We start from the raw sequence: 17,636 nt of genomic DNA, 5'->3' as shown, positions 1-17,636 counted from the left end.
TACCGAATATTTGAAAAGAATAAAACAATTTTCTCTCAACAGCCTCAGAGTTTATGTAATGTATATGTGTGTCTGTGAGTGTTTCTCTCTCTCTCTCTCTCTCTCCTTCTCTCTCTCTCTCTCCCTCCTCCCTCCTCCCCTCGTATTGTGGTGTGATTCCCAGACTCTGCAGCTCACTCTGTACTACATAGTACCACAATCACATCTGACCTCTGATTGGTGCTTTGGAGTGCGTGTCACCCTTTCCCCCAGTGGACAGCCACGCCCCCTTCAGAGGCCCTTCACTCTCTCTCTCTCTCTCTCTCTCTCTCTCTCTCTCTCTCTCTCTCTCTCTCTCTCTCTCTTCACACACATACTCTCTCTCTCTCTCTCTTTCACACACATACACACACGCACAGAGAGAGAGAGAGAGAGAGAGAGAGAGAGAGAGAGAGAGAGAGAGAGAGAGAGAGAGAGAGAGAGTAAAGTCTATCATTGCTGTAACTGTGCAGACTCTGATCTCAGGCAGCTGTGAGGAGAAGACAAACTTTATCTTCAAACCATGGATCAGGACTTGGTGAGACTTGAATTTCACATTATTCATCTTCTTAATCACAAACTTTAATTCTTCTTTAACTTTCTCTGGACCTGAAAGTTTCTCTCTTTCTTGAGGAACTCCACGCTCTCACTCACAGTTAATACCAATCTGCTTTGCTTTATTTACTCATGGTGCAATAAACCTGTGAGTCAAAGTGTCCATATTGTCCCTGGTGCTTGTCCTTGTCCCACAGCTGGTCCCGGCGGCCGTGGCTGTGTCTCTGGTGCTGGTGACGGTGGTGATCTTCCTGCTGAGAGGTTCTGCAGGAGAGAAGAAGCAGCAGCAGCCGGTGACTCTTCAGGATCCAATGGTCAAATATTCACTTCCCCTCGTAGAAAAACAGGTGAACTGCTCACAGCGTCAAGCACTTTGCAAACAACTCGTCCTGTGTCAAGAAATCACTTAAACACACTTTAATAATAGTAATAATATTCAGGATAAAGTACAAATGGTCAAACCTGAAAACTCTCATAAGCTTCTGTCTCAAGAACGCAACACATTCTTACTCGTATTTTCTTTCACGTTAGTCTTTGAACATGTGATGATGAAGCCTCAGGAGTTGTGTACGTAGGAAACTGGACCTGCTTGTGTTTCAAGTAAATTCACATTAACGTTTAATCTATACGCTCAGCTAAAGGAAGTGGAGACTCGTTTATAGTTCATAGTTTCGTCTTTTGAGAGGTAGAAATAAAAATCTCCTTTTAGAAAGTGTTTGACTCTTAAAAACTCCTGATGGTAGAAAGTTCTTTGACTTTGTCCTTAATGCTCCTGAACTCTCTAATGCAGACTTGTAAGGATGTTACTGAATGTCTTTATGTTGTGTGTTTATGTTGTGTGTGTGTGTGTGTCCAATGTAGGAAATCAGTCATGACACAAAGAAGTTTCGGTTCGGCCTTCCCTCTGCTGCTCATATCCTTGGACTTCCAGTAGGTACTGGACCTCTCTTCTGTCTCTTCTTGTCTCTTCTTGTCTCTTCTTGTCTCTTCTTGTCTCTTCTTGTCTCTTCTTGTCTCTTCTTGTCGCTTCTCGTTTTTTCTTGTCCTTCCCTCATTTTGTCAGATGAAGATATTCACGACTAAAAAAATGTTCAGTCCTTCAGGGTGAAAAGCGACAAACTGCACAGACAAACACCTTCAAGCTCGGGCTCTTAATGGATCTCATACACACAAACATCTTTCATATTAATTGTCCTGGTTCTCTCTGGACCTCTGAGACAAGCCACTGGTCTCCCCTGGTCTCACCCGGTGTCACCCGGTCTCAGAGGGTCTGACCTGGTCTCCCCTGGTCTCCCCTGGTCTCACCCGGTCTCACCCGGTCTCACCTGGTCTCACCCGGTCTCACCCGGTCTCCCCTGGTCTCCCCTGGTCTCACCCGGTCTCCCCTGGTCTCACCCGGTCTCACCTGGTCTCACCCGGTCTCCCCTGGTCTCCCCTGGTCTCACCCGGTCTCACCTGGTCTCACACTGTCTCACCTGGTCTCACCCGGTCTCACCTGGTCTCACCTGGTCTCACCTGGTCTCACCTGGTCTCACCCGGTCTCACCCGGTCTCCCCTGGTCTCCCCTGGTCTCACCCGGTCTCCCCTGGTCTCACCCGGTCTCACCTGGTCTCACCCGGTCTCCCCTGGTCTCACCTGGTCTCACCCGGTCTCACCTGGTCTCTCTCGCTGCCCGTTGAACTACTTTTATTTACACTGACTCATCCTATTTATTTATTCATCTGATCTTATCTTATCCATTTTATTGCTCCTCTGCTTGAGAACTTTGTCACATCGTTAAGAAGCTTTATCTATAAACTCTATTATGATTTTGACAGCAACTCTTTTGCAACATATTTAAAACAATCCACAAACTGCTGTAAACACTGTGGAGAGTTTGTTAAACCAGTAAAAACAAACATGGAGACGTCCTGAAGCTTCGGTTCTGTCCCCTCAGGTCAACACGTGTATCTGTCGGCCAAGGTGAACGGCAGCCTGGTGGTCCGAGCCTACACGCCCGTGACCAGCGACGAGGACCAGGGATACGTGGACCTGGTGGTGAAGGTAAAGAACATTTCTACCACCACTACTGGTTAACTGGTTGGTTAACTGGTTTGTGTTCCTGCCGGAGGACAATCTGGATTCTCTGGACGTCCTCCGGAGATCATTTCTGAAAACAGCCCTGGAAACTCTCTGGGTTATTGTCTTCAAATCAACATGTAGAGTTGAAACTAAAACTGTTTGTGTAACTTCTCCCCAGGTTTACTTCAAGAACACTCACCCGAACTTTCCAGACGGAGGGAAAATGTCCCAGTACCTGGACAACATGGCCGTCGGGGACAGCATGGACTTCAGAGGACCCAGTGGACTGCTGGTGTACAAGGGAAAAGGTATGAGACGAGTATTTAAAGCTCCTTCATGTACTTTACGTGTATTTGCAGTTCTCTCGCTCACCAGCAGATTTCACTGTGGTACAGTTTAACTCTCTCTCTCTCTTTTTAAAAAGGTCACTTTTCCATCCGACCCGATAAGAAGTCCGAGCCCAAGGTTCGAAAGTTTAAACACGTTGGAATGATCGCTGGAGGAACAGGTGCTTTCATATTTACATCATTCTATTAAATAACTCTTTATTCTAATGTGCAATAACGTCTGTGAGATGGATTCAGAGGCCGACGCCCACATGAGCCATCAGATATTTAATTTATATCTTATTAATTTAAAAAGAGATAAATGACAGCATCTATTAAACAGATTATAAAGTATAGGCACAGTTAATGGTGTGGTAGTATTAGGGAATAGGATTCACTCAGCTACTGCTTTTACTTTAATACTTATTTTCTTTTTCTCAAGTAGAAATATTAATGTGCCACATTATTAGTTATTAGTTATTATTAAATTGTTTGATTTCTTCCTCCACGGATATGATTCAGTTTTTGTTCCACAGAATAATTCAACTGTGTCTTTTCAGGTTTTCCTCTTTAGTTGAAGTTTAACTTTCAGGATCCAGTTGATGATGTTTTGTTTGGAGCCCCTCTGTCGATAATATAACTTTATTGCAAAATGACGAAAGGCCACATTTCACTGCCCCCCCATGACCAACTCCATTGTTTCTCCATCACAGGAATCACTCCGATGCTGCAGCTGATTCGCAGGATCGCAGCCGACAGCGCCGACGACACCAAGTGCTCCCTCATCTTCGCCAACCAGGTCGGATGTGTTTCAGCAAACTGCTCTGGTGAAATCTCAGTGATGCTGGAAAACACTCTGGAGAAATAACATCCCTCTCTCTCTCTCCCTCCCTCCCTCTCTCAGACTGAGAAGGACATCCTGCTGAGGGAGGAGTTGGAGGAGGTGAAGAAGAATCATCCGGACAAAGTGCAGCTCTGGTTCACGCTGGACAAACCTCCTCAGGGTAAGAACATGTAACACGTATGACGCTGAAAGACACGACGCCTGCTGAGCTTCCATTCAATAGAAATTAGAAAATAAAATGTTTCCACAAGTTCCCAACAAGCTCCTCATTAAACCAAATTCAAATTCACTACATCCAGATAATTTTTTCAGTTGGTTGCAATATATAACTTCACCACTGGATGTCACTAAATCCAACATATCTGTGTTATATTTCTGTGTCTATAAGTACTTCATGTTTATTGTGTAAATAATAACATGTGATTGAACTTCATCCTATAAGAGGACGACAACACGATACTTCATTTTATACAAACAAAGTTTTTTCAGGAGGATAAGATGAGTGATGTGAAGTAGTTCACGTGGATCATTTTGATCTCAACCTGATAACAAATACATACATTTAATTCCTAGCTTCTTTGTAACTTGGTAAAATAGTTTCAAATGAAAGAAAATTCCAAACATTGTACAGTGAGACATTGTGTATTTCCTCTCATAACGTTGGATCTGGTTTAAACCATGTTAGCATACAGGACTTGTATATTTATATTTATATGAATATACATGTGAGTATTAGTGCAGTGCCTACATGACGCTCGGTAAATCCCAAAGCTCGGGTTTCTGGTTTCAATACTGAATATTCAGAGTGAGTGAAACCGAACAAAGACGTCGGAGGAGAATCCCGAGGACGGAGAAATCTCCAGCTGAGTCTTACAGCGACTTAGCAACACGCTCGTAGCTTCGTTTGCATAATCCTGAAAGTGAGAGAAACGAATGAGCATCATATTGTTGCATCATCTCTGTTGTCGAGGACTTGAACGCCTCATGTGTTGTTGCATCTTCTAGTCTTCTTCTTGATGATTATTCATTGAAGACGTCTTCGTTAGTTACGTCATGATTCCACGGCCTCGGAGGAAGTGATGATTATCTGTGGATGAAAGAACCAGTGGAAACCAATCGCTTTGTGATTCTCGCTGTTTAACAGCTTCATTGAAACCAGCAGCTGAAATCTGACGTTTATCTTCCTCCTGACATCGAAACTTTTAGCAGATAATTTCATGATCGATTAAATTCTCTCTGTGAATGAAAAACTCTGAGAGGAAGAGCAATTCAACTTCTGTTCACATTTCACCACCGTGACACCGGGGACAGGAAGACAGTCAAAATTGTAGAAAGAGGATGTGTTTGATATTTTGCCTTTAGAAAGAAAGTAAAACAGATTTTTCTGGTGCGTTAACTATAGATGCAGAAGTTTTAACTTTTATATTTTCACATTTTCATGCCTCCACGCTGGCAACAGTCAGGAAGCTGAGACATCGTGTTTCTGTGAACACGATGTCTCAAGAACGCCTCAAGGGAATTTCTTAAAATGTGGTTCAAAGTCAGACTCCAAGATGAACTCACTAGGTTTTAGTGCTCAGAGGTCAAAGGTCAAGGTCACTGTGACCTCATGAAACATTTTTGGCCTTTTGAACGCAATCTCTCAAAAATGACTAGAATAAAGTGGTCATTTTGTGTTTCTGTTGGCTGTGTTAAAATAAGAATTTGGAGCATCTGGTTAAGTTAAACTTTAGTGTAAGTTTCACAAACATCAGCTCATCATGATCATCAGTATCAGGAGTTTGAAAAGATTGTGTAAGAAACTGAATCTTTTGTGAAGAAAGAACCACGGAGACACAGGAGTTGTCATTTTCATGGATAATTAATAGTTATTTTGCTTTAAACCAGCCCAAATAATGTGCTTGATAATAAACTGCCTTATAAAGAAAGTTGACTCTTCTGTTATTTAAGCATCTCCGTGTTCTGTCTTCCAGACTGGAGCTACAGTTCAGGGTTTGTGAGCCAGGACATGATTCAGGAGCACCTTCCTGCTCCGTCCTCTGACTCCCTCATCGTCCTGTGTGGTCCTCCGCCCATGATCCAGTACGCCTGTCTGCCCAACCTGGACAAGCTGGGACACAAGACAGAAAACATCTTCTCTTACTAGTCCTCCCATTTCCTGTTTGGTCACAAATCACTGTATGAGCTGATGGTCTAATACAAACGGGTGCACTGTGTATGACTGGTGCTCTTGACAAGATCTGTTTATGTCAGTGACACTAGAAAAACCACTTGTCTGTAAAATCTCAGGACTGTGATATGATAAAAACTTTTATACAAGACAATAAAATCAAACGTTTCCCATTTTATTTTGTACGACAAACATGAAATAAAGATGGAAAACAAACCAAAGCTAAATGTTTATCAGTTCTGTGTTTTTCTGTGATTAATCTACAAACTACTGACGATTCTTTATATATTTATTTGTTGTTCACATCTTAAAAAAGTGTTATTGCTATTATTATTATTATTATTATTATTATTATTATTATTATTATTATTATTATTATTATTATTATTATTATTATTATTATTATTATTATCTCATGCTGCAAAGAATACCTCTGGGGCATTGGCTGCTATGGGCATAAAGGACAGAAACTCATGGTGTGGCCCCCATCTTCCCCTGACCTTAACCCTATTGAGAACCTTTGGAGCATCATCAAGCAAAATATCTATGTGGGTGGAAGGCAGTTCACATCAAAGCAGGTGCTCTGGGAGGCTATTATGGCATCCTGCAAAGACATTAAAGCAGAAACTATCAAATAACTCACAAGTTCAATGGATGCAAGAATTGTGAAGGTGATATTAAAGAAGGGGTCCTATGTTGACATGTAACTTGACCTGTTAAGATGTTTTTTGATTCAAACTTATTTTGATTTCAGTAAATATGACCTCTTAATGCTGCAAATTCAACAAATGACAATTTTTAGTTCTTTACAACCTATAAAATATCTTGAAACTCTGAAAATAATAATTGGGAACACAGCATTTTGAGAGACGCAGGCTGAAAACCAGACGATCACATTCACCTTCAAAACCAAACTAAGGCAAACCAGACCAAACGTCCTGAGTGAGTCCAGCTACAGGAGAGAAGAGTCAAACTACAACCTGTCGACGCTCCACACACTGACCGTGAGTTTAACAAACACCTCGACTCAGACAGGAAGTGAACCTCAGTGAAGTTCATGGAGCTGTGACTGACTGACTGTCTGTTTTCAGCTTCACCTGGAGACTCAATGGCTTCCAGATTAGAAGAGGATCTCTGCTGTCCTGTCTGCAAAGATGTCTTCAGAGATCCTGTCATTCTGTCATGTAGCCACAGCTTCTGTAAAGACTGTGTGGAGAGCTGGTGGAAAGACAAAGAAGTAAAAGAGTGTCCACTTTGTATGAGAAGATCTTCAAAGCGTAAACCACCTGTTAGCCTGGCATTAAATAATCTGTGTGAGACCTTCTTACAGGAGAGAGATCAGAGCTCTTCACATGCTCTCTGCAGTCTGCACTCAAAGAAACTCAGACTCTTCTGTCTGGACCATCAGCAGCCAGTGTGTCTCGTCTGCAGAGATTCAGAAAAACACAGCGACCACAGATTCAGACCCATCGATGAAGCTGCACAACAATACAAGAAGCAGCTTCAGGAAACTCTGGAGCCCTTGAAGGAGAAGTTACAGAGTTTTGAACGTGTTAAAGAAGAGTTTGAACAAACAGCAGAACACATTAAGGACCAGGCCGGACTCACAGAGACAAAGATCAAGGAGCAGTTTGAAAAGCTTCATCAGTTTCTGGAGGAGGAAGAGGAGGCCAGGATGGCTGCACTGAGGGAGGAAGAGGAGCAGAAGAGTCGGATGATGAAGGAGAAGATTGAGGATCTGAGCAGAGACATAACAACTCTTTCAGACACAATCAGAACCGCAGAGGACGAGCTGAGAGCTGAAGACGTCTCGTTCCTGCTCAACTACAAGGCTGCAGTAGAACGAGTCCAGCAGCGCCCCCTGCTGGATGATCCACAGCTGGCCTCAGGAGCTCTGATAGATGAGGCCAAACATCTGGGCAACCTGAGCTTCAACATCTGGAACAAGATGAAGGACTTGGTCTCTTACAGTCCTGTGGTTCTGGACCCAAACTCTGCTCATCCAGAACTCGTCCTGTCTGAAGATCTGACCAGTTTGATACTAGGAGTGGAACAGGAGCTTCCTGAGAATCCAGAGAGGTTTGATCATCTCTTCTCAGTCCTGGGATCTGAGGGTTTTAACTCAGGGACTCACAGCTGGGACGTCCTGGTTGGAGACAATACACGCTGGTTACTGGGTGTGTCAGCAGAGTCTACACAGAGGAAGGGAGTCGATCTGTCTGGAACATGGAGAATAAGGTTATATGAAGGTATATACTTCGCAACGTCACCATCAGGAACATCTGATTTCTCTGTGCAGAAGATCCAGAGGATCAGAGTGAAACTGGACTGGAACAGAGGAGAACTGTCGTTCTCTGATCCTGATACTAACAAACACATTCACACCTTCAAACACACTTTCACTCAGAAGATGTTTCCATACTTTAACACTATAGATCATCATCCCTTGAAGCTGTTACCTGTGAATGTCTCTGTGACGCTGGATCAAAGCCGTTAGAGATAAAGATTTTATTCATCATGTTTATTTCTTCAAGAGAAATCTGCAGAATCTAAATGTTGAACTAGTTATTCTAAAGCTTTGTTTATTTCTCCTTTTACTTCTCACTCATTTTTATTTCTCCCGTCGACTTTTCCACGTGTGAAAAAAGATTTCATTATTTTCTGATCTGTATCTTTGGTTTGTTTTTTACTTTCATGAAAAATGTTTTCTATGATTTAGATTTTGTGTGGATCCATGAAGTCGAGCAAACTGATGAAAATCCACATAAAAACACATTTATCAATAACAGCTGATCATTGTTCACATTTAACATATGAAATAATCCAACATATGTGATCATTTGTCTGATTGATGTGATGAAGCCAAAATGATTCTGTCTGTAAAAGTGTTTATTCAACAGCAGCCTGGTGATGGGATTTTAATATTGTGATCAAAATAATAAAAACTATCAAACAGAAACAGAGTTCTGACCTTTTTTAAGTTGAAAAGTAAATATAACACTAGGGCTACGTTGTAGCACTTGCGGGCCCGAGCACCTGCACGTTGAAGTCTGTTGCGGTCGGGGGAGAGAGCGATCGATGACCAAGCGCACGTCTCTCCGTTGGATGCGTTTTCCTCTCTGTGGCAAGGATAAAAGCTTCACTTCCTGTAGCCACCAGGGGGCGCTGTGATTTAAAGTCATGATTTCTGTTTAGATGTCATCAGGCCGGGACTCTAGTCTTACACACAGATATGAACACTAGATATCTCGGCCGCGTTGCCGGCCAACAGAGACGAACGTCACCACATGGCGGCCATCTTGTTGCGGGAGGCTCTCTCACCCATAACATTGTGTTGGTAGTGGTAAATAACCATAACTTGCTCAATTTTCAACCGATTTTGAAACGGTCTGGTTTGTTATAAACGTCAGAGATGTAGATATGACACTGTGTACTTATGAATAATTATGTTATTTTCTAAAAAAAATTAATAATTTATGCAGTGTCATAACTACATCTCTGACGTTTATAACAAACCAGACCGTTTCAAAATCGGTTGAAAATTGAGCAAGTTATGGTTATTTACAACTACCAACACAATGTTATGGGTGAGAGAGCCTCCCGCAACAAGATGGCCGCCATGTGGTGACGTCCGGCTCCGTCGAGCGAGATATCTAGTCTTTATATATATCTATGGTCTTACATGTCTAGTTTGGACTCAATTGGACAATAAACGCTTCACTTCCTGTAGCCACCAGGGGGCGCTGTGATTTCAAGTCATAATTTCTGTTTAGATGTCATCAGGCCGGGACTCTTGTCTTATGTGTCTAGTTTGGACCCGATTGGACCAAATATTTCCGAGATACAAAACCTCGTGTTTTGATGGCGTTATATTATTATTATTATTGATATCATTATTATTATGAAGCTGTGGAGCGTCAGTGTTCGGTGGTGCGTTCACGGTCCGCTCTGATTATGTCCCACGGTCCCTGAAGCTCCCTCAGCCCGGTGGGCGTGTCTCTCTTTCCAACATGGCGGCTCAGGAGCTGGTTCTGAACTTTGAGGATCTTCAGTGAAGTTTCCTCAGTGAACTCGGACGTGAAGCGGAGATTCTCCTCGGGACCATGTTGATCCGGATCCGCCCGGACCCGGGTCGCTCCTCCGCCCGGAGCCTGGTGCTCCTCCTGGCCTGTGTGAGCCGGAGCCTGTGGGGGTCTGCGGCCGGAGGAGTCGCTCCTCGGAGGTGTCTCCTCTGGGGACCGGGACTCGAACCCGGAACCGTCCTCCCGGTGAGACACTTCTTCATCCAGGCGGTCAGCTCCCAGGGCCGGAACCTCAGCGAGTCTCCAGGTCGGTGCTGCTGCGTGTAGCTGCAGGTTGTGACTCACAGACAACCACAAGAACAACACAAGGCTAACACACAGCTAACTGCATTCAACAAGTAGCTTCATGTTGTGAGTCACAAACAACAACAACGCAAGGCTAACACAAAGCTAACACACAGCTAGCTGCATTCAACAAGTAGCTTCATGTTCTGAGTCACAAACAACAACAACACAAGGCTAACACACAGCTAGCTGCATTCAACAAGTAGCTTCATGTTGTGAGTCACAAACAACAACAACACAAGGCTAACACACAGCTAACTGCATTCAACAAGTAGCTTCATGTTGTGAGTCACAAACAACAACAACACAAGGCTAACACAAAGCTAACACATAGCTAGCTGCATTCAACAAGTAGCTTCATGTTCTGAGTCACAAACAACAACAACACAAGGCTAACACACAGCTAGCTGCATTCAACAAGTAGCTGCATGCTGTGAGTCACATACAACAACAACAACACAAAGCTAACTGAAGCTAGCTGCATTCAACATGTCGCTTCATGTTGTGAGTCACAAGCATAAACAACACAAGGCTAACACACAGCTAGCTGCATGCAACATGTAGCTGCAGGTTGTCAGTCACAAGCATAAACAACACAAGGCTAACACACAGCTAGCTGTATTCAACATGTAGCTTCATGTTCTGAGTCTCAAACAACAACAACACAAAGCTAACACACAGCTAGCTGCATTCAACAAGTAGCTGCATGCTGTGAGTCACATACAACAACAACAACAACACAAGGCTAACACACAGCTAGCTGCATTCAACAAGTAGCTTCATGTAGCTTCTTGAGTCACAAACAGAAACAACACAATGCTAACACACAGCTAACTGTATTCAACATGTAGCATGTATTCTTCTTCTTCTTCTTCTTCTTCTTCTTCTTCTTCTTCTTCTTCTTCTATTATATTCCTGTATCAGGCCTATCATGAAAAATGTGTAAATATGAACGGAGACATTTACTGTTTATTAAATCCTGCTGATGATGAATAAGTCACACGTGTCACTGACATGTTCTCCACATGTTCTTCACATGTTCTTCACATGTTCTCCACGTGTTCAGGTCCAGACACGTTCAAAGTGAAGATCAGCTCCCTGGACAGGAAGGAGCACATCCGGATCCACGTGCCCCCCCCCCTGGACCGGGGGGACGGCTCCTTCCTGGTGAGGTACCGCCTCTACGGCTCGGCCGTGAGCGGCCTGAAGGTGGACGTCCTCCACCGGGACGAAGCCGTGGGACAGTCCCCGTACATCATGGAAGGTCCGTGGTCGTTCTGAGGAAGTGTGAAGCTTCAGGCCCCGCCCCCTCCCTATCTAACCCCGAGTGTCTTCTTCCTGCTCAGGTCCGGTCTACCACGAGTACTGTGACTGTCCCGAGCCCGACGCCGCCGTGTGGCAGGACGCCATGAGGTGTCCCTCAGAGGAGCCTCAGATCCTGGCCGACTTCAGACTCTTCCCCGCCATCGACCTGCAGCACCTCAGACAGGAAGTGCCCGACAGGTTCTCCAACCGGGGGGGCATCATCCACTACGCCATCATCAGCAACCGGCTGTACCGCCGCACGCTGGGGAAGTACACCGACTTCAAGATGTTCTCTGATGAGATACTGCTCTCGCTGATGAGGAAGGTAAAGTCCTGTGTGTGTGTGTGTTTACATTACATTACTTTACATTACTTTACATTACTTTACATTACTTTACATTACATTACATTTAGCTGACGGTTTTATCCAAAGCGACTCACAATAAGTGCATCAACCCCGAGGGAACAAACCAAGAACAACAAGAATCAAGAAAGTACGATTTCTTCAAAAATAAAGCAAAGCTACAAAATGCTATAATTAAGTGCTACTAAATTGTTAGTTTCAAATATTGTTAGTACTTTTTTTTAATTTATTTTTTTTAAATTTAATTTAATTATTTTATTCAAGGTATCAGAATCAGAAGGTATTTATTGCCAAGTAGGTTTACACCTACCTGGAATTTGCTCTGGTTATTGGTGCATACAATGAACATAGAAACATAAAAACACAATAAATACACCACACATAAGAAAAACAATAAAAAACAATATATATTTTCTCACTATTTAGATAGATAGATAGATAGATGGATAGATAGATAGATAGATGGATAGATGGGTGGATGGATGGATGGATGGATGGATGGATGGATGGATGGATGGATGGATAGATAGATAGATAACTTTATTCATCCCCGAAGGGAAATTAAGTCGTCATAGCAGCCGGTATATTTGAATACAATAAAATACAATACAATAGAATAAAATAAAAAATATTGAGGTAGAAAGAATAAAAACAGAAGCACAAGATAAATAGGTAGATAAGGTGCAGTGGCAAGATGATGGTAAAAGTACTGATGATATGATGGTAATGTTATTGTTAGACAGTATATACAAATAGTACAGTATATATAGTATAGAATATAACATAATATATATTTATATATGATAGTAATTATACCAATATAATAGCAGTATATAGTAATAATGGCAGCAACAGTATATATAATAATAATAGTAATATAATAATAATTATAATTATAACATGTACACATGTATAAATATGTGTATATAGACTTATATATACAAAGAATATACAGAGAGTATGATATAATATATGATATATAGTAGAGGTATAAATATAATAGATAAATATAATATACAATAGATAATATAATATACTATGAGTGTAAGTTACTTCTTATTTACTCCCTTTTTCTAATATTTATATAAAGCAACATTTATTTAGACATAAACATATCTATATGAAAAGATATAAAAGATATAAAAAGTGAAGTAAAAAGTGAAATGCAAAATGCAAAACAGTAGAACAGTGTCAAGTTGCAATATGCAATGTAATGCAGTATAATATGATATAATATGAGTTAATCTAACACATCCTTGAGATGTTACAGATGTTCTGATACAGATTCCAGCAAAATGATAATCTCTAGTTTGAGGGTCCATGTACGTGTAGGATCTTAATGTTACTGCTAAGAGACCCAATGGAATTATGGGATGGCTGATGTGTGTCCTTGTCCTGTGTAGCATTTACCTCTAATGCACCAAATACTGGACTAGGTCTAGGTTCTGGGTTCTGGGTTCTGAGGAGTGAGATGAAAGCAATAATAATAAGCCAGAGACCAGGTACTTTAAATTCAAAGCCGGCACTTTACTAAACACACTTAACAAAAAACATAATAAATAAAGTATGGATTATAAACATAATAAACATATACACATAATAATAATTCAAACAATAAAGGAGGGGTTAGACGAGTGGAGCTCTTCCCTCTTCTTCCCTGTGTTCGCTTGTTTGTTGTGATAGTCTTTTCAAAATAAAGTTCCGTTCGAAATCCTTATTTAGTTCAATGCAAAAAAAAAAGAAAATGTTGATTCTCCTACCTGAAGGTGTGGTTACCTGACGTGGAGTTCTTCATCAATGTGGGCGACTGGCCTCTGGAGACGGGTCGCTCGGACCCGGTGCCGGTGCTGTCGTGGTGCGGCTCCACGGACACGCGGGACATAGTCCTGCCCACGTACGAGGTCACGCACTCCACGCTGGAGGCCATCAGAGGCGTGACCAACGACCTGCTGTCGGTCCAGGGGAACACGGGTAACACACACACACACACACACACACACACACACACACACACACACACACACACACTGTGAACCTGGAGACTGTAATAACATGGACGACATGACTGCTTCCAAAAGTGAAGCCAAACTTCTCGATCGCCCCCTGGAGGCTGGTTTTAGTATAGGTCCTGAATCCCACCTCCTCCATGTGAGTGGATGGGACGTGGACCAAACATTAAAGTGCATGTTAACTGATTTAGTTTAGTTTAATGATAAAGTATTTAAAGAGTTTATGTTTCTCTCCGAACAGAGGAGCATGAAACTTGGGGGAAGGATGTGCAACTACATTTATAAGGGAATTGTTTTTCACTTTCTTTAACTTTACGACTTTGGTTCAGTTCCAAATAAAAATACGGAATTTATATGTGATGTCACAAGGAGACACAGACACACACACACACACACACACACACACACACATTCTCTCTTATCTTTATTTAAATTCTGTCAGTGGGTTTTACATCTTTATGTCTCTGTGCTACCTTAAAAACAGGGATTTTGAATTCCTCTTTAAGTCCAAATCCGTTTGTCTGACAGTTTGCTTCAAGATTCATAATATTGTTATCTTTTTGAAGTAATAAAAATCAAATAAAAGGCCTATTCCCTTTCTTAGATGATCTCTTTAGTACATAGATACTTCAAGAGTGTGAGAAAAAAAAGCTTAAATCAACAAGTGTTTAAAGGTTCCTCCCTCACCTCCGGCTTCCTGTGTCCTCACACTGCAGGTTCACCCCCGATCAATCCTGTTTATCTATTATCCCAGTGCTTACTTCATTGATCTCAAGTGAAATACTCAATTAAGTACTTCTTTTTTTATTCGTTAACATATCATTTTCTGATCATATCGGTGTCCTCTTGTTCCAGGGCCTCCGTGGGTGAATAAGACCGAGCGGGCGTTTTTCCGCGGCCGGGACAGTCGTGAGGAGCGACTCCAGCTCGTCCACATGTCCATGAACAACCCGGAGCTGCTGGACGCCGGCATCACCGGATGGTTCTTCTTCAGGGACCGAGAGAAACATGTCGGCAAAACACCGCTCGTCGGATTCTTTGACTTCTTTAAGGTAAATATATAAACAGATAAATATGTAGTATTCATAAAACTACAACGTGGAACTTGTGTAAACTGCTTTTCCCCTTTTTACAAATTGAATTGATCTTGTCTTTTCTGATTTCAACATTTAGCTGCATGTTGTGTGTCACAAACAGAAACAACACAAGGCTTTCACACAGCTAGCTGCATTCAACATGTAGCTAGCTGCATGTTGTGAGTCACAGACAACAACAACAACAACAACAACACACAGCTAGCACACAGCTAGCTGCAGGAAGGGGAAATATATAAACAGATAGACATGTTAGTTCTTATTCTAATTCAAGAAACTACAACGTGGAACCAGCAATAGCCGCTTTTTCCCTTTTTACAAATTGAATTGATCTTGTCTTTTCTGATTTCAACATTTAGCTTCATGTTGTGAGTCACAAACAGAAACAACACACAGCTAGCTGCATTCAACATGTTATGATTCACAGACAACTACGACAACAACAACAACACACAGCTAGCTGCGGGGGGGAAATATATAAACAGATAGACGTGTTAGTTCTAATTCAAGAAACTACAATGTGGAACCAGCAATAGCTGCTTCTCAAAATAAATGTTACTTTGTATAAATATTGATAAAAAGTGAGTAAATTAGAAGTAAACAGTGAGTAAATATATACTGGTTTCCCATTTTTTATTGCTCTCCATGCATGCTGTATTTATTGCGTCTTTATGTTTCTATGTTCATTGTTTGCACCAATTACCAGAGCAAATTCCTTGTATGTGTGAACGTACTTGGCAATAAAATACTTCTGATTCTGATTTTTCCATTTTTACAAATTGAATTGATCTTGTCTTTTCTGATTTCCTCTTGAGTTTCCTCCCAGCGATCAACTCTCTGAATTCTCTCTTTCAGTTCAAGTACCAGGTGAACGTGGACGGAACCGTGGCCGCGTACCGTTTCCCGTACCTGATGCTCGGGAACAGTCTGGTGCTGAAGCAGGATTCGCAGTATTACGAACATTTCTACAGCCAGTTGAAAGCCGGCGTTCACTACCTCCCGGTGAAGAGAGACCTGTCGGACGTGCTGGAGAAAATCAAATGGGCCAAAGAGCACGACGCCGAGGCGCTGGAGATCTCCCGGGCGGGTCAGGCCGCGGCCCGGGAGCTGCTGCAGCCCAGCAGACTCTACTGCTACTACTACAGAGTCCTGCTCACCTACTCTGAGCGCCTGACGGGGCCCCCCCCCACGAGACACGCCGACATGGAGCTGGTCACCGAGACCGAGGACCGCACCCCCGCCTGCACGTGTGAGCGTAAATACCACGAAGAAGAAACGAGCAGCAAAGATGAACTATGATGGAGTCTGACTTTAGGCTTTGATTGGTTTCTTTCCTGAATCATTCCTGATAAATAAAGAGTGAAAACGTGAATTTCACAGTTTACAAGTAAAGGGATTACAAATGTAGCTTTTATTTTGGAGAGGAAAGGAAGTTGTAGGACAGTTTTATATAAAAAAAACTTTAGTCTTCTGTCATTTTAAATAAAGTGCCTGAGGACTAAATTATGATGCCTTGTTTATTTTGTAATAATAATTGTTTTGTAGCTTTTGAAAAACTGATGACTAATGTGAGACAGTGAATTCTGCAAATGTGCCTTTGCTCTGGATCTTTTTTTATACAACGTTATCCTGAAACAAATGTCTTGAATTAAATCTTATAGATTATGAATCATCATTCTGAGACGCCTCAGCCTGGAGACAGGTTACTGACAGACTCAGTCTTATGATGAGCCACACTGCTAATAAGGCTAAACAGGTTTTATACTTAGAGTCGCAACACAATGTTTTTAATACTTCGTTTTTTATGTTTAATTGTGGTGAACTGTCTGAATCGTGGCCTCAGCTCTGGGATCCTCTCTTTGGTTTTCTACTTATTTGTATTTCAAACTTTGAACGTCTGCGTCTTTCTGTTGCTCGACCAACCATGAAGTTCACACTACAAACTTATTCTTTAACGTTTTTATATTTCATTGTTTCCACTGTTGTTTTCCTCTTATGCCTTGAACGTGTTTTTGTACTTAAAAAGTGTCCTTGAGTATCTTTATTGGTGCTTATAAATAATAATGTTTAGTAATAATAATTGTTAAAGCAAAGCCTTGTTTAACATGTGAATTATTTTTGAAAAATAAACATATTTTTTAAAGAGTACTTCTTTCCATTTCTGTACTTTGATTATAACGTTAAAACCTAGAAGCAACAGGTGTTTTCTAATCCTCACAGTAGTTTGGGCCTCTTTTTAAAATTTAATTTATGAATCATACTTGATAAATGTTGACAAAAATATTTATGCTTATGTTTCTTCCTGACATTGGACAACATTGAAACAATTAGGCAAAAGTATATAAAAGACTAGGTTTTTTATTCCTCTCTTATTAATTTATTAATTAATTAAATGACACCAGTCTCTGTTAAACATGACTACCTAACTAACTAATAATAATATGACCCCTGTGATCAGATAAAAAATAAGAACATAACTTTATTAAATGACAACTTTCAAAACACAACGGCTTTACAGGTTAA

At 41.6% G+C, this 17,636-nt stretch overlaps 3 protein-coding genes across 3 annotated transcripts; all 3 read left to right on the top strand.

The window, feature by feature from the left end:
- The first annotated feature begins 453 nt into the window (after nucleotides 1–453).
- Nucleotides 454–6,195, top strand: LOC133008891 (NADH-cytochrome b5 reductase 2). The gene is made up of 9 exons (XM_061076261.1): nucleotides 454–556; nucleotides 771–920; nucleotides 1,435–1,507; nucleotides 2,510–2,616; nucleotides 2,813–2,942; nucleotides 3,059–3,142; nucleotides 3,674–3,759; nucleotides 3,865–3,964; nucleotides 5,778–6,195. The coding sequence occupies exons 1-9, from the start codon at nucleotides 542–544 to the stop codon at nucleotides 5,948–5,950; spliced, it is 918 nt and encodes a 305-aa protein (XP_060932244.1). The 5' UTR covers nucleotides 454–541; the 3' UTR covers nucleotides 5,951–6,195.
- Nucleotides 6,196–7,082: 887 nt separating this feature from the next.
- On the top strand, nucleotides 7,083–8,533 carry LOC133008886 (zinc-binding protein A33-like). The gene has a single exon (XM_061076254.1). The coding sequence runs from the start codon at nucleotides 7,083–7,085 to the stop codon at nucleotides 8,469–8,471; it is 1,389 nt and encodes a 462-aa protein (XP_060932237.1). The 3' UTR covers nucleotides 8,472–8,533.
- Nucleotides 8,534–9,979: 1,446 nt separating this feature from the next.
- poglut3 (protein O-glucosyltransferase 3) lies at nucleotides 9,980–17,227 on the top strand. The gene is made up of 6 exons (XM_061076249.1): nucleotides 9,980–10,303; nucleotides 11,408–11,605; nucleotides 11,688–11,971; nucleotides 13,777–13,981; nucleotides 14,875–15,071; nucleotides 15,969–17,227. Exons 1-6 carry the CDS (start codon nucleotides 10,078–10,080, stop codon nucleotides 16,410–16,412), a joined length of 1,554 nt encoding a protein of 517 aa, XP_060932232.1. The 5' UTR covers nucleotides 9,980–10,077; the 3' UTR covers nucleotides 16,413–17,227.
- The last annotated feature ends 409 nt before the right edge of the window (nucleotides 17,228–17,636 follow it).

This window comes from Limanda limanda, chromosome 8, assembly GCF_963576545.1.
Source record: "Limanda limanda chromosome 8, fLimLim1.1, whole genome shotgun sequence".
NCBI classification, from domain to species: domain Eukaryota; kingdom Metazoa; phylum Chordata; class Actinopteri; order Pleuronectiformes; family Pleuronectidae; genus Limanda; species Limanda limanda.
Note: the sequence above shows the minus strand (reverse complement) of the source record. Positions and strands in the feature narration are given on the sequence as shown.